The sequence below is a fragment of the Cynoglossus semilaevis genome, chromosome 4, assembly GCF_000523025.1.
Source record: "Cynoglossus semilaevis isolate Cse_v1.0 chromosome 4, Cse_v1.0, whole genome shotgun sequence".
Classification (NCBI taxonomy): Eukaryota; Metazoa; Chordata; class Actinopteri; order Pleuronectiformes; family Cynoglossidae; genus Cynoglossus; species Cynoglossus semilaevis.
In genome coordinates this window covers 17,447,735-17,464,600 of record NC_024310.1, presented here as the reverse complement: position 1 = coordinate 17,464,600, position 16,866 = coordinate 17,447,735, and the positions used below count along the sequence as shown (strand labels likewise).

Here is a 16,866-nt window from a genome sequence, read left to right as displayed (position 1 = left end):
TCCAATTACTGTCAGCGTTTGAAGAACTGATGCTCTACCTTTATCTGTCACAATATGACTCAAGTTTGTTCAAGTACCTGGGGGGGAAAGGCAAAAGCAAAATGAGTCCAAAAGAGAAAGAAAGAGGAACAAGAATTGCCGGCAGCTGGTACCGTTTCAAAGCCCGCCCAGGCCCTTAAAGATAAAATCCATTTTGTTTTAAGTTCCACATCAGCCTCGCCTGATGAGGGCTCTAGGGGTGAGGAGGAGGGAGGGAGAGAAAGAGAGAGAGCGGTGGAGAGACGGAGAGAAAGTAACCTGTTTGATTTATCAGAAGTTCTTTCATTTAATCTGCAGCTGTCAGAGTGCTGGGAATCCAGACTTCATCAGTGCTTTTATCTGCCTAGTATCACCCAAGGCAACAGACACTCGTCTAATAGAGGAGAGGGAGGGAGGGGGAGAGAGAGTGAGAGACATAGAGAGAGAATATGTACAAAAAGTAAATCTATTAAAACTACAAATGTATCAAAAACACAAAGAGAAACTAGAATAAATATATATTTAAAACAAAACCAAAGTCCAAACATCATCCAGTGTGTGGGACTTTGTTGCAGTGACATACAGTGAGATCAACTGCAACTGAAACACTTATTAATAGGTCAACTACCATTGTCATCATTAAGACTGTATGTGCAACTTCAACTTTATCACATCCTCACCTTTGATGTGATGCTGCTCTTTGATCACCATGTGATGGCATTACATGACTCTGCAGGTTTTTAGTTACAGGCTGTACAGTGTAAATAATAAATAATAAAATAAAAGTTTTTATTTTCAGCTTAATACCAATTGTTTTAACAGTAATTCTAAGCTGCTCTAGTAATAACTATGTAGAATGACAATGGGTGGCAATAAAAAATGTAACCATTCTGACAAATGTATGAATATATATTTGTGCCAGTTACAGACGACTGAAATAATGTGCTAAAGGGAGGAATAATCTGGAAATTATAAACTAATTACATTAGTAACAAAGCAAATACATCCTCGTGTTTCCTGTACACTCCCATCATACTGAGCTAATTACAACTGCAGAGGGCTAATTTTACTCCACTTCATCTACTGGATGGGTATGTCATATCTATACAGTATTGTTTAAAAAACATTTAAATTAAAGAAAATTAATAAAACCATAATTGAACAGCATATTAATGGTGCTAGTTTGTGGTGTTTATGTAAAATATTATATGTTATTTTCCTCGTGTCCTGGTCTGTTTTTAAAAGCTATATCAAACCTTAAAAGTACCTTATCTGGTTAATTTAACTCATACGGTATCAAAACAATTAGTGTAGTAGCCACTAGATGGCACCGTATAATTCCATCTACTTGTTTTTGAACAGGAAAAGAAGAAACAATCTTGTTAGCCAAAATGGCAGTAGGACGACGTTAGCTGCTCGGCTAATGTAAACATTAGACTGAAACGTCAGAGTACAGCTGGGGAGACTTGTCAGTTTTTCCTCACACTGCGGGTATATGACAGTACGTTGACACACATTTGCTGGCGTTAAGGTTGTTTTTACTCATGTCTGACCTTTCACCTTGTTTAGAGCTAGCTCGGCTGCTAGCAGTAGTTTAGCTTGTGAGCTACGTGAACCGAGTACGATGCAAACGGTCATGTCATATAAAAAAAATGTAACTGTTTTTCCTACATGTCAAGGTATACCTCAAAAGCAGCATTGTTGCGTTCAAATACGTTTCCTATCGGATTCCCTGTTCATTTTAAACAAAAGATCAGCCAATTTCTCTTGGCTGTCAAAACGTTTTTGTTCCTCTAAATTGTAAATAAAAGGGACCTTTATATAGTATATGAAGACCCGTTTCTGCCTTTTTAAAAGTACGCACCAGCTGTCTTGTTGCTTATCGCATTTGTTGATCTGTTTGTTTTATTTAAATTCCTATTTTCTGTTTTTCCAGCGGTCCCCCTGACTTCGGAGAAGCATGATGAGCCAGCGGCGTGGGATCCATGTGGACCAATCAGAGCTGCTTTGCACAAAAGGCTGTGGTTTTTATGGCAACAATGCCTGGCAGGGCTTGTGCTCCAAGTGCTGGCGAGAGGAGAATCAGAAAGAAAAGCAAAAACAGATTCAAGACGACTGGGCCCTAGCAGAGAGGTCTGTCTGTTTTTTGTTTTGTTTGTTTTTTTATTAAATTCTGTTTGTTTAAAAGCCTTCACTCAGTCTCCCCTTTTTGTGCTGTAGTTATTAACATTACGCAAGCAGTAACAATCCAAAAGCTTGGTTGCCACTGTTAAAATTAAACAGACCACTAAGTACAGTGGCAATAGCAGGTATTAAATAATATGGACATTTACATAGCAGCTAGAGAGCACCAAATATGTCAAAATGCAAACTAAGTATGTCTTTAGTTTTGACCGTAATGAGTGACTAAGTGTAGTTTGAAAACAAGTTTGAAAAACAAGCAACACTAGTTAGAAAATCACCTTCAAGCAAGGCCACTGTCTGCATTAGAAAGCCTGGAGAAAACGAGTTGGGAGAATAACATTTGGTCAGTTGCAACAAAAAAACACAAAGTGAGAGAAATAATTATAATGGCAACTTTATAAAATAAAGATGTAATAACTGTTAACTTTCAGGTTCATTATGGTTTGGTTGGAATAGCACACTAGAGTAAAGTGATAACATTAACACTACCTTTGTTTTTGTTTTTTCTCCTAGACTGCAAAAAGAAGAGGAGGAAGCATATGCGAACAGACATCAGAAGAGCCAGGCACCAACAAACGCAACTCCCTTTAGCAAGTTTGAAGAAAGAAAATCGAAAGAAAAGTCCAGCAAAGTCAACACAGTCACCAAGTTTTTTATTCCATCCTCAAAAACACCTCAGAAAAAGGGTAAGAGAATCAGCCTGGCAGCCTTGGAATTTTTCATTTACAGATTGGCTTAGCTTCACACGAACAAAGCTAAACTGTTACTGTCCTGTGTGACATTCAGTTTGACTCAGCAATAGCTTCAAAACATAAAACAAACCAGTGTGTTCAACAACCTCGAGTTTAACAGAACTTTTTCTCTGTATTAGCAGTGCAGTAATTCACATACTTGTAGTGATAGATAAATGACGCCTCATTCAGTGTGCCACATTCCTCCATGTTGACACTGCTGATGGGTCAGTGAGAAATGTTTCTAAAATTGAGTCCCCTAACTAAGAGAAACTAACCCAGTAGCTACCAATCTAAACTAGACAGCAACAAAATAAATGTTTTTTTTAAATAGAGACTGAACCCTAACCAACACTATAACACTATTCTAAATGGCAACAATGAAGTATCATTTAACAGTTTCTCCGTTTTGTGTATAAAAGTATTCCCAGTCTGAATTTGGTTTCTCTTTTCTTTTTGCAAGAAGTGCTTCCTCTGAGTTTTCTTAAGGGGATAGTGGTGTGTAAAATGTGCAAATAATCATGTATAATATTTTAAAGTGTGTAATAGATTTACATTTAAAACTAGTAAAGAGTTAAGAAGTGTCATGGATAGTCATAGAGCTTTAAATAGCATTACGTAGTGACATTCCTTGCAGTTGTGCCGTGTGACTAACTGGTTGCACCACCTGACTGTTGCAACTAATCTCAAAATATCTTTTAAAAATCTTTGCCTGACGCATCAACACATCAGCACTGGTTCACCCATAACTACGAACTCCTACCATTGTTTGACTTTGTGACTTCATCAATTTAAATTAATCCTCTTTAGATGCTGCGTCCCTGGACTCACAATCAAGTCCAAGTCCAAGTTCCTCTGTCAGCAGACATTCCTCTGTGGACAGTGACCAGGCAACAAAAGAGTTCATTGATTTCCTTAGGCCTCTGAAGTCAGGCAGGGAGATCTTTAAACAGTGCCGAGCCTTCACTGAGAGCATGGTCTATAAGCGGGTGAGTTGAATCATAAGAGTTTAGATACATACATGTAAATTGTTTACTTCCTATATTGAAATAAAAGCAACAATTTGTCTGGACTGAACTGTTTCACTTCATTGCTTACCTAGGATATGGGTGCAGATGAGCTGTCAGAGTGTGTGCAGGATTTCTACCAGAACCTCTCAGATCGTCTGCACACCCAGTTCAAAGGTACAAATCGACACACCCTGTGGAAGATCTGAGATTACATTTAACGTTGAATATTTAATGATTGTATACTTCTATATATCACAGGTTCATCAGATCATGTGGAGAGCATTATGGATGAGGTAGAAAAGTACATGATGACTCGTCTGTACAAGGAAGTTTTCTGTCCCGAGTCCACGGATGACGAGAAGAAAGACCTGGCCACTCAGAAGAGGATCAGGTCAGTGAGCTAATTTATACATTTATATTCAGTCCCTGTACAATCAAGTAGTGGTCGGAGGTTTAAATGCAACACAAAAATACCGTACATATTTGCATGTTAATTATTATTTAAAGAAATTCAATACAGTGCTGTAGAATATAGGTAAGATATCGTGAAAGTAAATATCACAATATTTCAATGTATCAATATTTCCCCTCTCAATTGTGTTGAACTATTAATTCAATTAATCTGATTAAAATGAAACCAATTTTTAAAATATTAAAGTATTCACAGAATGACATGTACATCCACTTATGATTAATGAATGAATGATTGGTACCTGTTGTGTTTTTCAGAGCCTTGCACTGGGTCACCATAGAGATGTTGTGTGTTCCTGTAGACGAGGAGATCCCTGAGGTTTCTGACAGCGTAGTAAAGGCCATCACAGGTATCTTTATTGTTTGTAAAAACATACCTAAAACACCAGTCAGTGAGCGCCCTCTGCTGACACATTTCTGTCCACTGCCACACACCACAGATGTGATAGAAATGGATTCTAAACGCGTTCCCAAGGACAAGCTGTCCTGCATCACCCGCTGCAGCAAACACATCTTCAACGCCATCAAGGTCAGCAAGAAGGAGGCGGCGTCTGCTGACGACTTCCTGCCCACACTTATCTACATTGTGCTAAAAGCAAACCCTCCACGACTGCAGTCCAACATCCAGTACATCACCCGCTACTGCAACCCCAGCAGACTGATGACCGGAGAGGACGGTTACTACTTCACCAACCTGGTGAGTGTGTTGTGTTGTAGTATTGACACGTTGAGGCATCGACACACAGACAAACAACAGATTTCAACACGAGTTTGACAACAACTTAACTCATCACTGCCAACAGCACAGACAGCGGTTGAGGTCATAAACAGGAACGCGTTTGTGCATGCAACAAGTTTGACCTAATAAAGACAGAAACGTAAACAGACAACAGTCGAGTCTCTGCTCAGTTCAACCGAGTGTGTGCAGAAGAAGAATGAATGGTGTGTGTGTGTAGGAGGAGGGGGTGACATTTATACAATATACTATTGTGTTGGAATTGATCATTGCCTCCATGTAGGAAAAAAATTAGCTTAAAAATATCTGGCTTACCTTCTTATTCCCTGACTCCAAAATCACAGAATGGTCTGAGTTCCTCCAACGGTTCCAGAGCTGTTTTTGTTCCTTAGATTCGTCATCCAGCTCCTTGTTGTAATCACCACATCACTTCCTTTGCTTTACAGATTTATTTACCTTATTAACCAAGTTAAACGTTTCAGACTTTGAAGTTTATTTCCTTTTTTTCTCACTGCTTTGCTTCCTTTTGTTTGACTTTCCCACCACACAGCTGACAAGTGTGCGTCTGATTGAAAACCCGCCCACTTCCCTTGAATCCTGCTCATGTTGTTAGAGCCTAAACTCTGCTGAAGGTTTTATTTTTTTCAAACTTGGCATGTTTGCCAGTGATTAGGTCAAATATGCAAAAAAATTGAAGATATTTTAATCTTTTTTTTTTTTTAAATCCAATATGATAAAATGTCTTAAAATTGTCAAGAGAGCACCTTCATTCATTGTCTGAGTTTGAATCTAACCAAATGATATTTAAGCAGAAATGTTTCCATTCTAACAGGATTTTTATGAGTTAGTTTTCTTCTTCTACTGCAGTGCTGTGCTGTGGCCTTCATTGAGAAGCTGGACGCTCAGTCTCTGAACCTGAGCACAGAGGAGTTTGACCTCTACATGTCAGGCCAGGCGTCCCCCCACTGGCCACCAGCCACTGGAGCCTCCTCCATCTCCCCCAGCAGCACCACTCTCAGTCAAGTCCACAAAAGGCTGGACCTGCTGACGGGGTTGGGACAGAGGCAGGAGCGCGTCATGGAGAAGGCCCGTCAGCTGGAGAATGACCTCATTGACTGGACAGACGAGGTGGAACAGAAGGTGCAGAGCGTCCTGGAGAGCTTCTCACCAGAGAGCCAAACCCCCGCCGCAGCCACCGCCACAGTGGGGGAAACGACGTCTGCAGCTTCATCGGCCATTGACTCTGATAATGTGGAGAACGAGCTCCTGCCTCCACCTCTGCAGCCGCAGGTGTTTGCCGGCTGACGTGAAGAGCTGGATTCTGATGAATCATTGAAGCTTTACTCCATTCTTCCCTTTCTCCCTTCTGTTGGACTTTGCTGTTTGTGTGCACATACAGTTGTGGTCGTATGGACGTCATTCCCATGACATTCATATTCATTTCCAACTATCCTCATGTTGCAGTGGGCCTGAAAATACACTGGAAAACAATAGAACAAATACAAATAATGAAATAGTTTAGTATTTGGGGAAATGCACTTTAGTTGTTTTTTTTGTTTGTTTGTTTGTTTTTGCGAGTCGTGGGATAATTCCACGGATGCCATCGCAAACATCTGCTTAAAATATCCTTTCCGGATTAAACCAACAAACTAGAACAAATTAGAGTATTACTGTAGTTCTCCAGGTAAACACTCAAGGTGTGTTGTCTGTACACACAGTTACATTTGCACAGGCTGTGTGGAGAAACAAGCTCAAATTGTCAGGACATTGACTAAAACATACAAAACAAATACAAAGACTGAGCAGGATTTGTTTGAAAAGTCTCAGTTGACTGAAAATACATGGCACTTCTTCTAGGCTTAGGGAAATATTTTACATAACCCTGCAGCGCACCACCAAACAAAATTGTCATGTAACGAAATAACAATCTTCTAGTTAACTCACAATTCACTTAGTGTGGAATTTAGTTGAACACAACATTGTTCTACTCACAGGAATTGAAGTAAGAGAAACAAAGATCTTCAATAGCTCCCAGTCATTCTCTCTTTTTTTTTTATAGCAATCTGCTAATTATTCTGCCTGTCACTGTCAGGTAGAAAAAATGATTAGCTGTACATAAATATTTGTTTTAAAACTGATTAGGTGACATTGATTAATTTGGTAGTTGGGTATCACTGATCTGAGTGATTTGTTCCATCATAAGGATGAACGAGAAATGAAGGTTATAAATCTGTGTCGCACAAATACAGAATCATGAAGTAACTGAATTTTAATTTTCTTATTGCCAAGAATGTAAATGCTGACGCATTCTCACACATGACCCTTTTGTGTCAGGGTAATTTGATCAGACCATATTGATGACTCCATTGTCCTTGTTTGAGATCGGCAGTAAAGCTTGGTCTTCATTACAGTTTCAGGGTCTGTTGGGGGGTCAGGGATCAGTGTCCTCTCTGTTCAGGAAAGTCCTTCCACCAACACTCCACTTTGACTGAATCCACTCCAAATCCACTTCTGTGTCCACCACCTTGTTACCTCTTCACCACTGTTGTTACATCTTTGGACGGTGTCAGTGTTCATCCGCTTTCCTCCAGATGATGGTTTTTATATTGAGATGTCAGAGGTAAAAACCCATCAAACCTGGAAAAGACATTCAGTAATCACAGAGTAATTTACAAACTTATGAGGAGAATTAAATAAAAGAAGAATGAGTTTGGTAAGTAAATGAAAAATAGCGATAATGTCCTATTATCATCCTGAGGTCAGTGTGAGGTAAAAAAAAGAATTCAGGAACAGTGTGTGTGTGTGTATATGTGCTCTATGAATGTGTTCTGTTAATGTCCACTCCTCCCGTCGTCGTCCTGCTGTACGTGTGAAAAAAGATTCCGGTGGTTGGTGTTTTCACGTCAGATCCTCTAACTCCAGATGTCTGGATGTACAGTGATTTTATTTTTCTACAGGTTTAAACTCTTGTGGATGCAATAGGAAAACATTAATCCTGTAATATTTACAGTAGTGCAGTACAGCACAGTACTTAATCAAAGTAAAACATTGAGTGAGTGTCTGATAAAGCATGTCCCATCAGAGACCCTAAAAGTTTATCAGCTTCTTTTTAGGAGAATGAAGTTATTTTTGCTTGTCGGAAATGTGGAATGGACTTGTTAAAAAAAAAAATTGATTGTGAAACATTATTGGACTTAAAAACTTGTTTGATATTTGAAGAAATTACAACAAAATGGAGTTTGTTTTGTTTTAAAGCACATTCTGTAATTTTAATGGAACGAAGGAAGGTGTTGATCCGTTGTTGTCCGACTCTGTGCTTGTCTCCAAAATATTTGGGAGAGATGTAACGTTTGGAGAATGTGTGACAGACACGTTTTAATTTGAAGTGTTTTTAATCATTAGCTTGTTCTCATTTGTTGCTAAAACCTCTACCTTTTGTTTGCACTTGGGCCCTTAGTGTGTAGTTAAGGAGATGCTTTTAATGCAAACGGTCAACATGAATGACCTGATGTTGCACTGTACGCAGAAGCCATTGTTACTGGGGTAAAATTATCATGGTGGGAAACATGGGTGTGTTATTGTATCATAAGTGAGAAAGAAACTTAACGCTGTCTTTTATTTAAATATAACTTATTGGGGCAGTGTTACAATTACTGTATGTGCATCCATGGGAGTGTGATGATGATAATGACAACAATTAATAAAAATGTAAAATGCACGTGGTCTGTTGTGGACTTCCTGTTACTGTGACTGTCCTGTCTTTAAAACTAACCCGACACACATTTGTAATCTGTAAAAATAAAAAATATTACTATTAATATATCAAATATAAATTACAATATTAAATATTACTACAAATATTGTCAGACCTGCAGCATCTCGGGTGTAATTTAAGTAAAACTGCCTAAACATTTATATATGCATGTAGGTATACGATATACTGTATGTGTATATATGTGTGAATATACGCATGTGTGTTTATCTACATATACATATATGCATAAATACATCAATATACAAATATAATACAGTATATATTGTACAGATAACAGGAGATAAGCTAGGACTCCTGTGCACTTACTGGTGTTGGGCACATTGAAAAAAATTTAAAATCATTACTTACATTATTTATTATTCATGTCAAATATGTCAACAACATATTTTGTGATATATATGTTTAGTCAGATGTTTGGTTAATTATTTAGAGAGCAAGAAATTAAAAAATAAAAAACGTCACCATAGGCCTTTAAACAGTCGGGGCAAAGTAAATATTACCGATTATATAAGTGAAATCACACTATCAATAACTACTTTGAGATAACATGTTTAAACGGTTTAATACTAGGTTTACACGTTATAAAACAAAGCGAGAGAGAGACTGCGCTCTGTCTCCCTCTGCTGGTATGTTTAACGTCACAAATATCAGACTTACAGATCATTCAAAGCACAACACCATAGTTCTGCTGCCAACATCCACCCACACATACCCCCACACACACACAGTCTGCTCACCACCACGAGAAACGAGATTGACTTGTTCAAGGACACATCTGCATGTAGCCCTGCTGAGTCAGGAATCGAACCCCAGATGTCCCAGTTGAACAGTAACTGCTGCACCGATCCATACTGTCAGAAACGTGAGACGTGGAAAAGTGTTGTATGAAAAACACCTTCCTTGAAGAAGAGGTGATGTTGGAATCTTTGTACTTTTTTCTTGTATAGAAACAGCAGTAGAAGAAGACAATGATAAAATATTAAGATACAGATAAAGTGATGATTAAACAATAAAATAATCTGACAGACAGTTCAGGACAGTTGATTAAACAATAAAATAATCTGACAGACGTTCAGTTCAGGAGTAAATAGTGGTAACGTGGCTCCACCAGCCCTTGGTCTTGTCTCAGACACAGTCCTCGTGGGTCAGTAAAGGTTGAAGAAGAGACTCTCTGGTCTAAAGTGGACTTTCAGGGAGTGTCTGGATGAAGCAGGAACCCAGAAAAGATGCTGTCATCCTCACTGCTCGCATACACACCGTTCCAGTCTCTGAGAGTCTCCATCCAGACCTGGTCTCCTGCTCCCAGCCGCAGCACCACCAGGGTGGAGGCCTGGTCAATGTCCTGACCATACAGAGAATCCCGTGTCCTCACCCGTCGCGTCCCGTTCACCACCAGTGTGGCTCTCAGGGGCTGGTTGCGAACGGTGATGTGGTAGGAGAAGACGTAGACGCCGGGGATGACGCAGGTGAAGCTGTTTGAAGTCACGTTGAAGTGGTTCTCGTCGTTGTAGAAGACTTTGTCGAAGCGGACCGGGAATCCAGAGGGAGGGAAGGATTTTCTTGGAGAGATTCCCACACTGAAGGCCGAGTGTTTCTGGGGAACCCCCGACCCTTTGGCTCCTTTCATTCCTCGAATGCCTCGCTCACCTCTCATCCCGTGGTAACCTCTGTCTCCTTTTGGACCGGGCATCCCCCGAATGCCTTGTGGACCCTGAGACCCTCTTACTCCTGGTTCTCCTGGAGGACCAGGCGGTCCTTGGTCTCCTCGGATACCAACAGGCCCAGGGGCTCCGTGCTTACCGTTCATTCCTGGAATGCCCATCATTCCAGGGATGCCCGAGGGTCCGGGTTCTCCTTGCTCTCCTTTCATTCCTTTCTCTCCTAATGAACTACAGTCCCCTCTGTCTCCTTTGTCTCCTTTAAGGCCTTGACCAACAGCCACTCCTGGAGGTCCTGCTGGTCCCTCTAGTCCTGGTTCTCCTTTGTCCCCCGTGTTTCCTTTCTGGCCTGGTTCTCCTTTGTCGCCACTGCTCCCTCTGAGTCCTTGTGGACCTAAATCACCCTTTTCACCCTTTGAGCCAAAGTCACCTGTGACAAAGAAAAGGGTCTCATATACTGAGGACTAAAGATATAAAGTACCAGAAATACCTACAGACTTACCTTTTAGTCCTGGTTTTCCTGGGCTTCCTGGTGGGCCCGCTGCCCCCATGTTTCCTCTCTCTCCTCTGTCACCTGGGACATTCAAGAATTCAAGATCAGTCTGAATCAGTGCCTTTCTTCCAGTCCATTTGTCTCTTTATATATTAATATAACCTTTGGCTCCTTTTGGTCCCACAGAACCGATCACACCCGCTGGTCCTGGTAACCCAGCAGCTCCTTGAAGGCCTCTCTCACCTGGTGGCCCTACAAAAACAAAAAAATAATTTTAAAAAATGTCCCTCCAAGTACATTGGTCTGTATATATTTTTTTTAATATTGTATTTTATTACTGATAAACCCACCCGGCAATCCAGTGTCTCCCTTTGCCCCCCTGGGGCCTTTTTCGGGGGGGCAGCACTCACAGAAGTTAAAGTAACATTCATTATAATCCATGGTGTAGTTATCAAGGCCAACACCAGGGGGGGCAGTGCTCCCAGAGTGCATCTGAGGTAAGTTGTGACCTTGGCCAGGTGCTGGTTGGGGCTCCACAGGGGCCGTGGGCAGTATCTTGAGAGTCTTGGGGACGTTGGTGGTCACAGGGCTGTGCACCGTGATCTGAGAGACTGGTTTCTTTGTGTACTTGGGCTTCGGTGTCGTCTTTGCCTCGGCGCAGCACAACAGAGTGAGAGAGACCACGACTAGAGCCACGATGGTCAGCTGACTCCAGATGATCCTCATGGTTGGTGGAGTTCACGCTGCAGACTTTGTTTTGTTCCTATTTACAGCAGGGATTTTAATCCTTCATCTAATTTTAGATACAGGAAAAATGGAAAAGTTTAAAAACATTAATCCTTCACAGAACTGATTTACAGACGGAGGTGGAACCATTTATGGAAATGTAGTAAATCTTGTTCGTCTAAGACTACTATTCCACAAGGTGGCAGCAAATTGTTATAAAAATGAAAAGAAGCACGACTCAGCTGCTGAACATCTATATCTTTGTTTGTGTATTTCTTTAATTCCTGTATATCAGTATGGTGTTCAACCAAACAGGCCCAGATTTCACACTTCACACATTTCACCACCGCCGCTGTAGGACACGTACCACAGCCACATTAGTAAGAACCGACATGTACCGCTATAATTTACAACAACATCATCTGTTATTGAACAGGTGACCTGTTTTTTTAATCAAGTCAAATCACATACAGACTGTGGACCGTTGACAAACTCTAATAACGAGACGTCTCCAATGACAGCCGGTGGAGACTGGACTTCAACTACAAGTCATCTCTGTCTGTCTTCTTGTCACAGCTCTGATTTGTCACAGTGTTGTGTGAGCTCAATTAAAAAATGATCTCATAAAGCTCTAGAATGATTTATATCAGAGGAAATGCCCGCACAACGGACGGGACTCACCCAGAGACGTGCAGTGTGGTCCTTCATCCTTCCTCGGTGTCTCAGATCCAAAGTTCCAGCTCTGCTCTGATATCTTTGCCAGGTTAGGGCTGAAAGAACATCCCCACCAATGAAAGTGTTCTCCTGCAGCAGTGGGGGAGGTCTTGAAATCCAACTACGGCGGGCTGGATCCGACCCAAGGCGAACCAGTGTGCTGTGGCCCATTCTCTGTACCCCTCTTGTGTAGAAAGGTGCTTTTGTGACACGGGATACAGCGGCAGCCAGGAGCTCTCCATCACTGCGAGCTGGGCGAGGAGCAAAGGCCGTGGGGCAACTGGTCACCTGATATCTGAGGCATTTCTCCAACATCCAACCTGCTACCCAGGCTCCTGTGGTGGGACAATACCAGGTAAAGAGGGGTCCCTGACAGAGGCCAGTGAACTACAGTGGTCTCTATCAGGTGTGCGATTGTGCTTGTGTGTAGCTGCAGACAGGATTCAAACCTTTTATCATATTGTTCTCTAAGGAAATACGCAGGTGAACCTTTCTGACAAACAGGCGAGAACTAATTTAAAATGGCTTAAAACAGGATCTTCACACTGGCACGGAGCTCAGTCAGCTTAGTAACTCCATTCTGCTGGTATTTGATGAACATCTAGAGGAAAGCTGGAGTCTGAAGATCACTGATCTCCTCTCTCCATGGCCACTGAACCACAGCTGCTGGTGAGGAAGCAGCCTATCAGCCTTAAATCACGGCAGTTGTGATGCTCGCCCGCTCGCTCTGATCAACTTTCCCCACTTGAACCCGAACATACCACTGGCGGCGACATTTGCTAACTATGATTTATACTGTGTGGCAGCACAATGACTCCTTCTTTTCGGCGTAACAGGAGAGCAATGGGCGTTTGTCAAAAAGTGATTTTTGGCAAGTTGTTTGCTGGCAACCTTCAACTTTCCACTGGAAATGAATGTTGGAGGAGCAGGACACGCTTCAGCTGGTCATGGACCTCAGGGAGATCAGTGACCAGCTATGAGGGAACAGGAAGAAAGCAAATTAATTTGGTGGACAGGGAAGGGGGGGATGGAGATTGTCTTTGTTTGAACTCCGTCTCTCTGCTCCTACACGTCTTTATCTCTTTTCCTCCCTTTACATTTTTCCTCCTTCTCCTTCTTCCCAGGAGCTCAGGTGATGTGTCCTTGACTTGCCCCTAAATCAGAGAAAAAAACAGACCGAGTGTAAGGTTTGCAGCCCAGTCCTGTGAGAGAGGAAAGGGTCCCGTGGGCTTTCTTCTTAGCCGACCCCTCCATTCAGACCACACACAACAGCGGCGGTCAGCTTACAGTGTTCAGCTGCTCACTCAGGACCCAGGCGCCTCTCACCTGTCTGTTCATTTAACTCCAGGAGCAGAACCTTAACTCACGCAGCAGATGCAGCGGAGCACAGAGGAGGTCACAGCAGATGTATTACTTCTCTCTAACCCCTGGTCAGGTAAGGATGTTGAAGTAAATGTGTGTACACTGAGTTAAAGAGGATGAATGGCAGCAGCCATACACACAATAAAACACAATCATTTTTTTAAAAAATGTCCCATCTAAATAAACAATAAGAATCCTGTTTGACGTCTGTGGAGCTTGTACTGTACATGTGATGACGACAGTGAACGTCTCACAGCAGCTCTGGGAGTCAACGCTGACACAGTCAGATCAAACATGAAAATATTCCTGGACACTCTCCACAATCTGAGGTCAGTGTGTGTTTATCTCAGGTGTTTCTTGGGACTTTTTGTGTTGTCATACAGTATGTATATTTTATATTTTTGAGCCTGATTCTGCAATAATGATGTGTACTTTACCTGGAGAGTGACCAATAATAAAAAGTTTAAAATAGAATATAATTGTTTTCTTCTTCTTTGTTTACTTTTTGGTTTCACTGTTTACTTTCATCATTAAGTCAAATGCATTTAAATTACATATATACTGTGTGTGTGTGTATATATGTATATATATATATATATATATATATATATATATATATATATATATATATATTGCATACTATCGCCTACTGTTGATAGTATTCAGTATATTTCTGTCAGGTGGACTGACAGCTGATGCAGCAGCAGCAGGTCTCCCCTTCACTGGGGACAGAGAAGAGTCTAGAAAGAGCAATCACTACTTTTTTGTTTTTTGCTGATACTTAATTTTATAATTTTATGATTCTCCACTTTCATAATTAACCTTTAAAAAAAACAGTACCTTTCCATTTCCCTGGCTCTGGTAATGAACGGCCTCCATGACTAGTTTTTTCTTGTCTTTTCTGTCGTCTGTGACTGACGTCCAGTTCCTGGTAAAAGACACTAAAGTTCCTTATTTTCTTCACTCCATTTCGACTAACTTCACTATGAACCTTAGTTCACAAACATGTGTCCTGAAGTTCGACTGAAATGTTACCATGAAACCAGGCCTGAGAGAAACAGGAAAAGCGAAACTTTACTGTGGTTCGAGTCAGAATCACCTTAATTGGCAGCAGCCGTGAACTGAGGCCTATCAAAATACTGCTTCACTGTGATTGGTTATCACTGAGCGGATTCAAAATTATAAAAGGTTTTCCTAATTTTTTTAATGTTCAACAGTGGGTCATTTTGAAGTGTTTCCTATTAATTTTTTATTTTTTATTTTAAGTGTCAATAAGTCAATAAATAATACATGTAACAATTATCATCAGTGCAAAGAAGCCTTAAAAATATTTTCATCTCCACAGAGTTAATTCTTCTATGTAACCACTGGGTGGCAGGCTTGTTTTTTCATCAACAGGTATCCTTACGGATACGTTGAATTATTTATTGTGATTTTCAACAAACGCGATGATACCCATAGAAAAGTCATGAAATAAATCGTTTCAAAATTACATTTTTTCCGTATTCGTTATGTTTTTTTAAAGTGAAAATCACAAACAATGTCGTGAAACCAACTGCATTTTCCTGTGCAGTGAAAGTCTATTGATTTTTTATTATTATTTCTGCAGGGCTTGGCTCCATCTGTGGTTTCATGCGTTGCTGAGATCATTTTATCAGTGCAGCCACTCCTAGGATCATATTGACTGATTCATATCTCAGTTATGGGATTTCAGGGACGGGAGTGCCGTGAGCTGAATTCCTTTCTTCGATGCCAAAATGACATGAGTTGCCTAATCCTTCTAAATGCCACCATACAACACCGGTTGGACACAAAAGAGATGGAGCGATAAGAGAAATGTGATGTGACGTGAAGTGTGATTTATAATCCAAACACAGGCCTCAGATCCTGTTACTCACCTGAATTTGATTATGTTCCCAAATCACATTCAAAAAATCTGGATCACTCTGGGTGTCATTAGATTTACTTTTGGATCAGCAGAACAATCCCCAGCGCATTTGTTCAACTCTAATCTCATTTATGACAAATGTGTATCCAATAACGGCTAATGCAAGAGAAAGAAAACATTTTTCTGTCATTCTTTTTTTGCCACTTGCAGGAAATGTCTGAACCAGAATTTACACCTGAAACACAGTAAAACCAGACACACAACTGCAGTTCAAACAATGTTCATCACTTCCAAAGCCATTAAATGAACCCATAGTACACGGTGCTAAAGCTGTGGTTCTGATCTTTGTTAACGGAACATGTAACCGAAGAACGGTCCTGTGGACAATATAAGGTTTCACTTTAAACACACACAAACATCCAATCACTGAACTGGAAAATTCTAAGATTACAAACCGGTACGCATAAGAGTATTTTCATTTGTGCACATACCAATACTGGAGTACTGTTATGGATACTTCTTCAGGCTGGGTTTCAGTAAATCCAACTTGAACTGGAAGACAGAGGGCACTGTATCAGGGTATTGGGTGCTTGTATCTGTATTTGTATTTACATCAAGTATTTGAATGAAGTACATGTATAGGTAAATAATACATATTATCAAAACAAAGTATAGAATAATGTGTGTAAATTACATGTAAAATACCAAAGTGGACTGGGTCACATGACTTCAAGGTCAAGATCATACACACACCTATGTGACTATACATGTGTGCACATTTATGTTATTATGTCTGATTGTATGTCTGAATACAACACAAAGAGCCAAGGCAGGAGCTGGAAGGTTATGATTAAGGTTTGAAAACCATTACTGTCATTGCACATGTACAGGCACGTATATTGTATACACAACAATACTTGTCTTCTGCGTTTTACCGATTTACTAATTCTTGGGCAGTGATTGCTTTCAGTATGGATTCGAACCAGCAATGCTCTAGTAACAGGTGGATCCTCCTTTTACATTCAAATATTCTGTATTTTCACATTTCAACAGATTCCTGATTCATATCATGGAAGTCAAACCTGCTACTTTACTTTTTA

The 16,866-nt window shown here is 40.6% G+C and overlaps 2 protein-coding genes and 1 long non-coding RNA gene across 8 annotated transcripts; 1 reads left to right on the top strand and 2 right to left on the bottom strand.

Annotated features, from left to right (window-relative positions):
- The first annotated feature begins 800 nt into the window (after positions 1-800).
- rabgef1l (RAB guanine nucleotide exchange factor (GEF) 1, like) lies at positions 801-8,868 on the top strand. Of its 3 annotated transcripts, none has more exons than XM_008309738.3 (9): positions 801-1,109; positions 1,955-2,151; positions 2,716-2,888; positions 3,744-3,922; positions 4,036-4,117; positions 4,202-4,334; positions 4,673-4,764; positions 4,855-5,111; positions 6,018-8,868. In XM_008309738.3, exons 2-9 carry the CDS (start codon positions 1,979-1,981, stop codon positions 6,453-6,455), a joined length of 1,527 nt encoding a protein of 508 aa, XP_008307960.1. In that variant the 5' UTR covers positions 801-1,109; positions 1,955-1,978; the 3' UTR covers positions 6,456-8,868. The 3 variants fall into 3 exon arrangements, with proteins under 3 accessions (XP_008307960.1, XP_008307959.1, XP_008307961.1); XM_008309737.3 differs by lacking the exon at positions 801-1,109 and adding an exon at positions 1,363-1,519; XM_008309739.3 differs by lacking the exon at positions 801-1,109 and adding an exon at positions 1,375-1,509.
- Positions 3,777-6,008, bottom strand: LOC112486956 (uncharacterized). The gene is made up of 3 exons (XR_003049584.1): positions 5,466-6,008; positions 4,032-4,134; positions 3,777-3,912 (listed from the first exon to the last, which is right to left on the bottom strand). It is a non-coding gene; the product is annotated as an uncharacterized LOC112486956 (long non-coding RNA).
- Positions 8,869-9,972: 1,104 nt separating the features above from the next.
- On the bottom strand, positions 9,973-15,000 carry otol1b (otolin 1b). Of its 4 annotated transcripts, XM_025055106.1 has the most exons (7): positions 14,719-15,000; positions 12,966-13,670; positions 12,484-12,851; positions 11,427-11,869; positions 11,239-11,328; positions 11,086-11,157; positions 9,973-11,013 (listed from the first exon to the last, which is right to left on the bottom strand). In XM_025055106.1, the coding sequence occupies exons 4-7, from the start codon at positions 11,800-11,802 to the stop codon at positions 10,115-10,117; spliced, it is 1,437 nt and encodes a 478-aa protein (XP_024910874.1). In that variant the 5' UTR covers positions 11,803-11,869; positions 12,484-12,851; positions 12,966-13,670; positions 14,719-15,000; the 3' UTR covers positions 9,973-10,114. The 4 variants fall into 4 exon arrangements, with proteins under 4 accessions (XP_024910874.1, XP_008307956.1, XP_008307958.1 ...); XM_008309734.3 differs by having other exon boundaries at positions 12,484-13,670; XM_008309736.3 differs by having other exon boundaries at positions 11,427-11,839; positions 12,484-13,670.
- Between the last annotated feature and the right edge of the window lie 1,866 nt (positions 15,001-16,866).

Coding starts and splice junctions, on each gene's coding strand:
- rabgef1l (XM_008309738.3), top strand. CDS start 1,979: ATGATGAGCCAGCGGCGTGGGATCCATGTGGACCAATCAGAGCTGCTT. Junction 4,765..4,854: donor CGTAGTAAAGGCCATCACAG/GTATCTTTATTG, acceptor CACACACCACAG/ATGTGATAGAAATGGATTCT. Junction 5,112..6,017: donor GTTACTACTTCACCAACCTG/GTGAGTGTGTTG, acceptor CTTCTACTGCAG/TGCTGTGCTGTGGCCTTCAT.
- otol1b (XM_008309734.3), bottom strand. CDS start 11,802: ATGAGGATCATCTGGAGTCAGCTGACCATCGTGGCTCTAGTCGTGGTC. Junction 11,329..11,426: donor GGGAGACACTGGATTGCCGG/GTGGGTTTATCA, acceptor TTGTTTTTGTAG/GGCCACCAGGTGAGAGAGGC. Junction 11,014..11,085: donor AGGAAAACCAGGACTAAAAG/GTAAGTCTGTAG, acceptor TCTTTGTCACAG/GTGACTTTGGCTCAAAGGGT.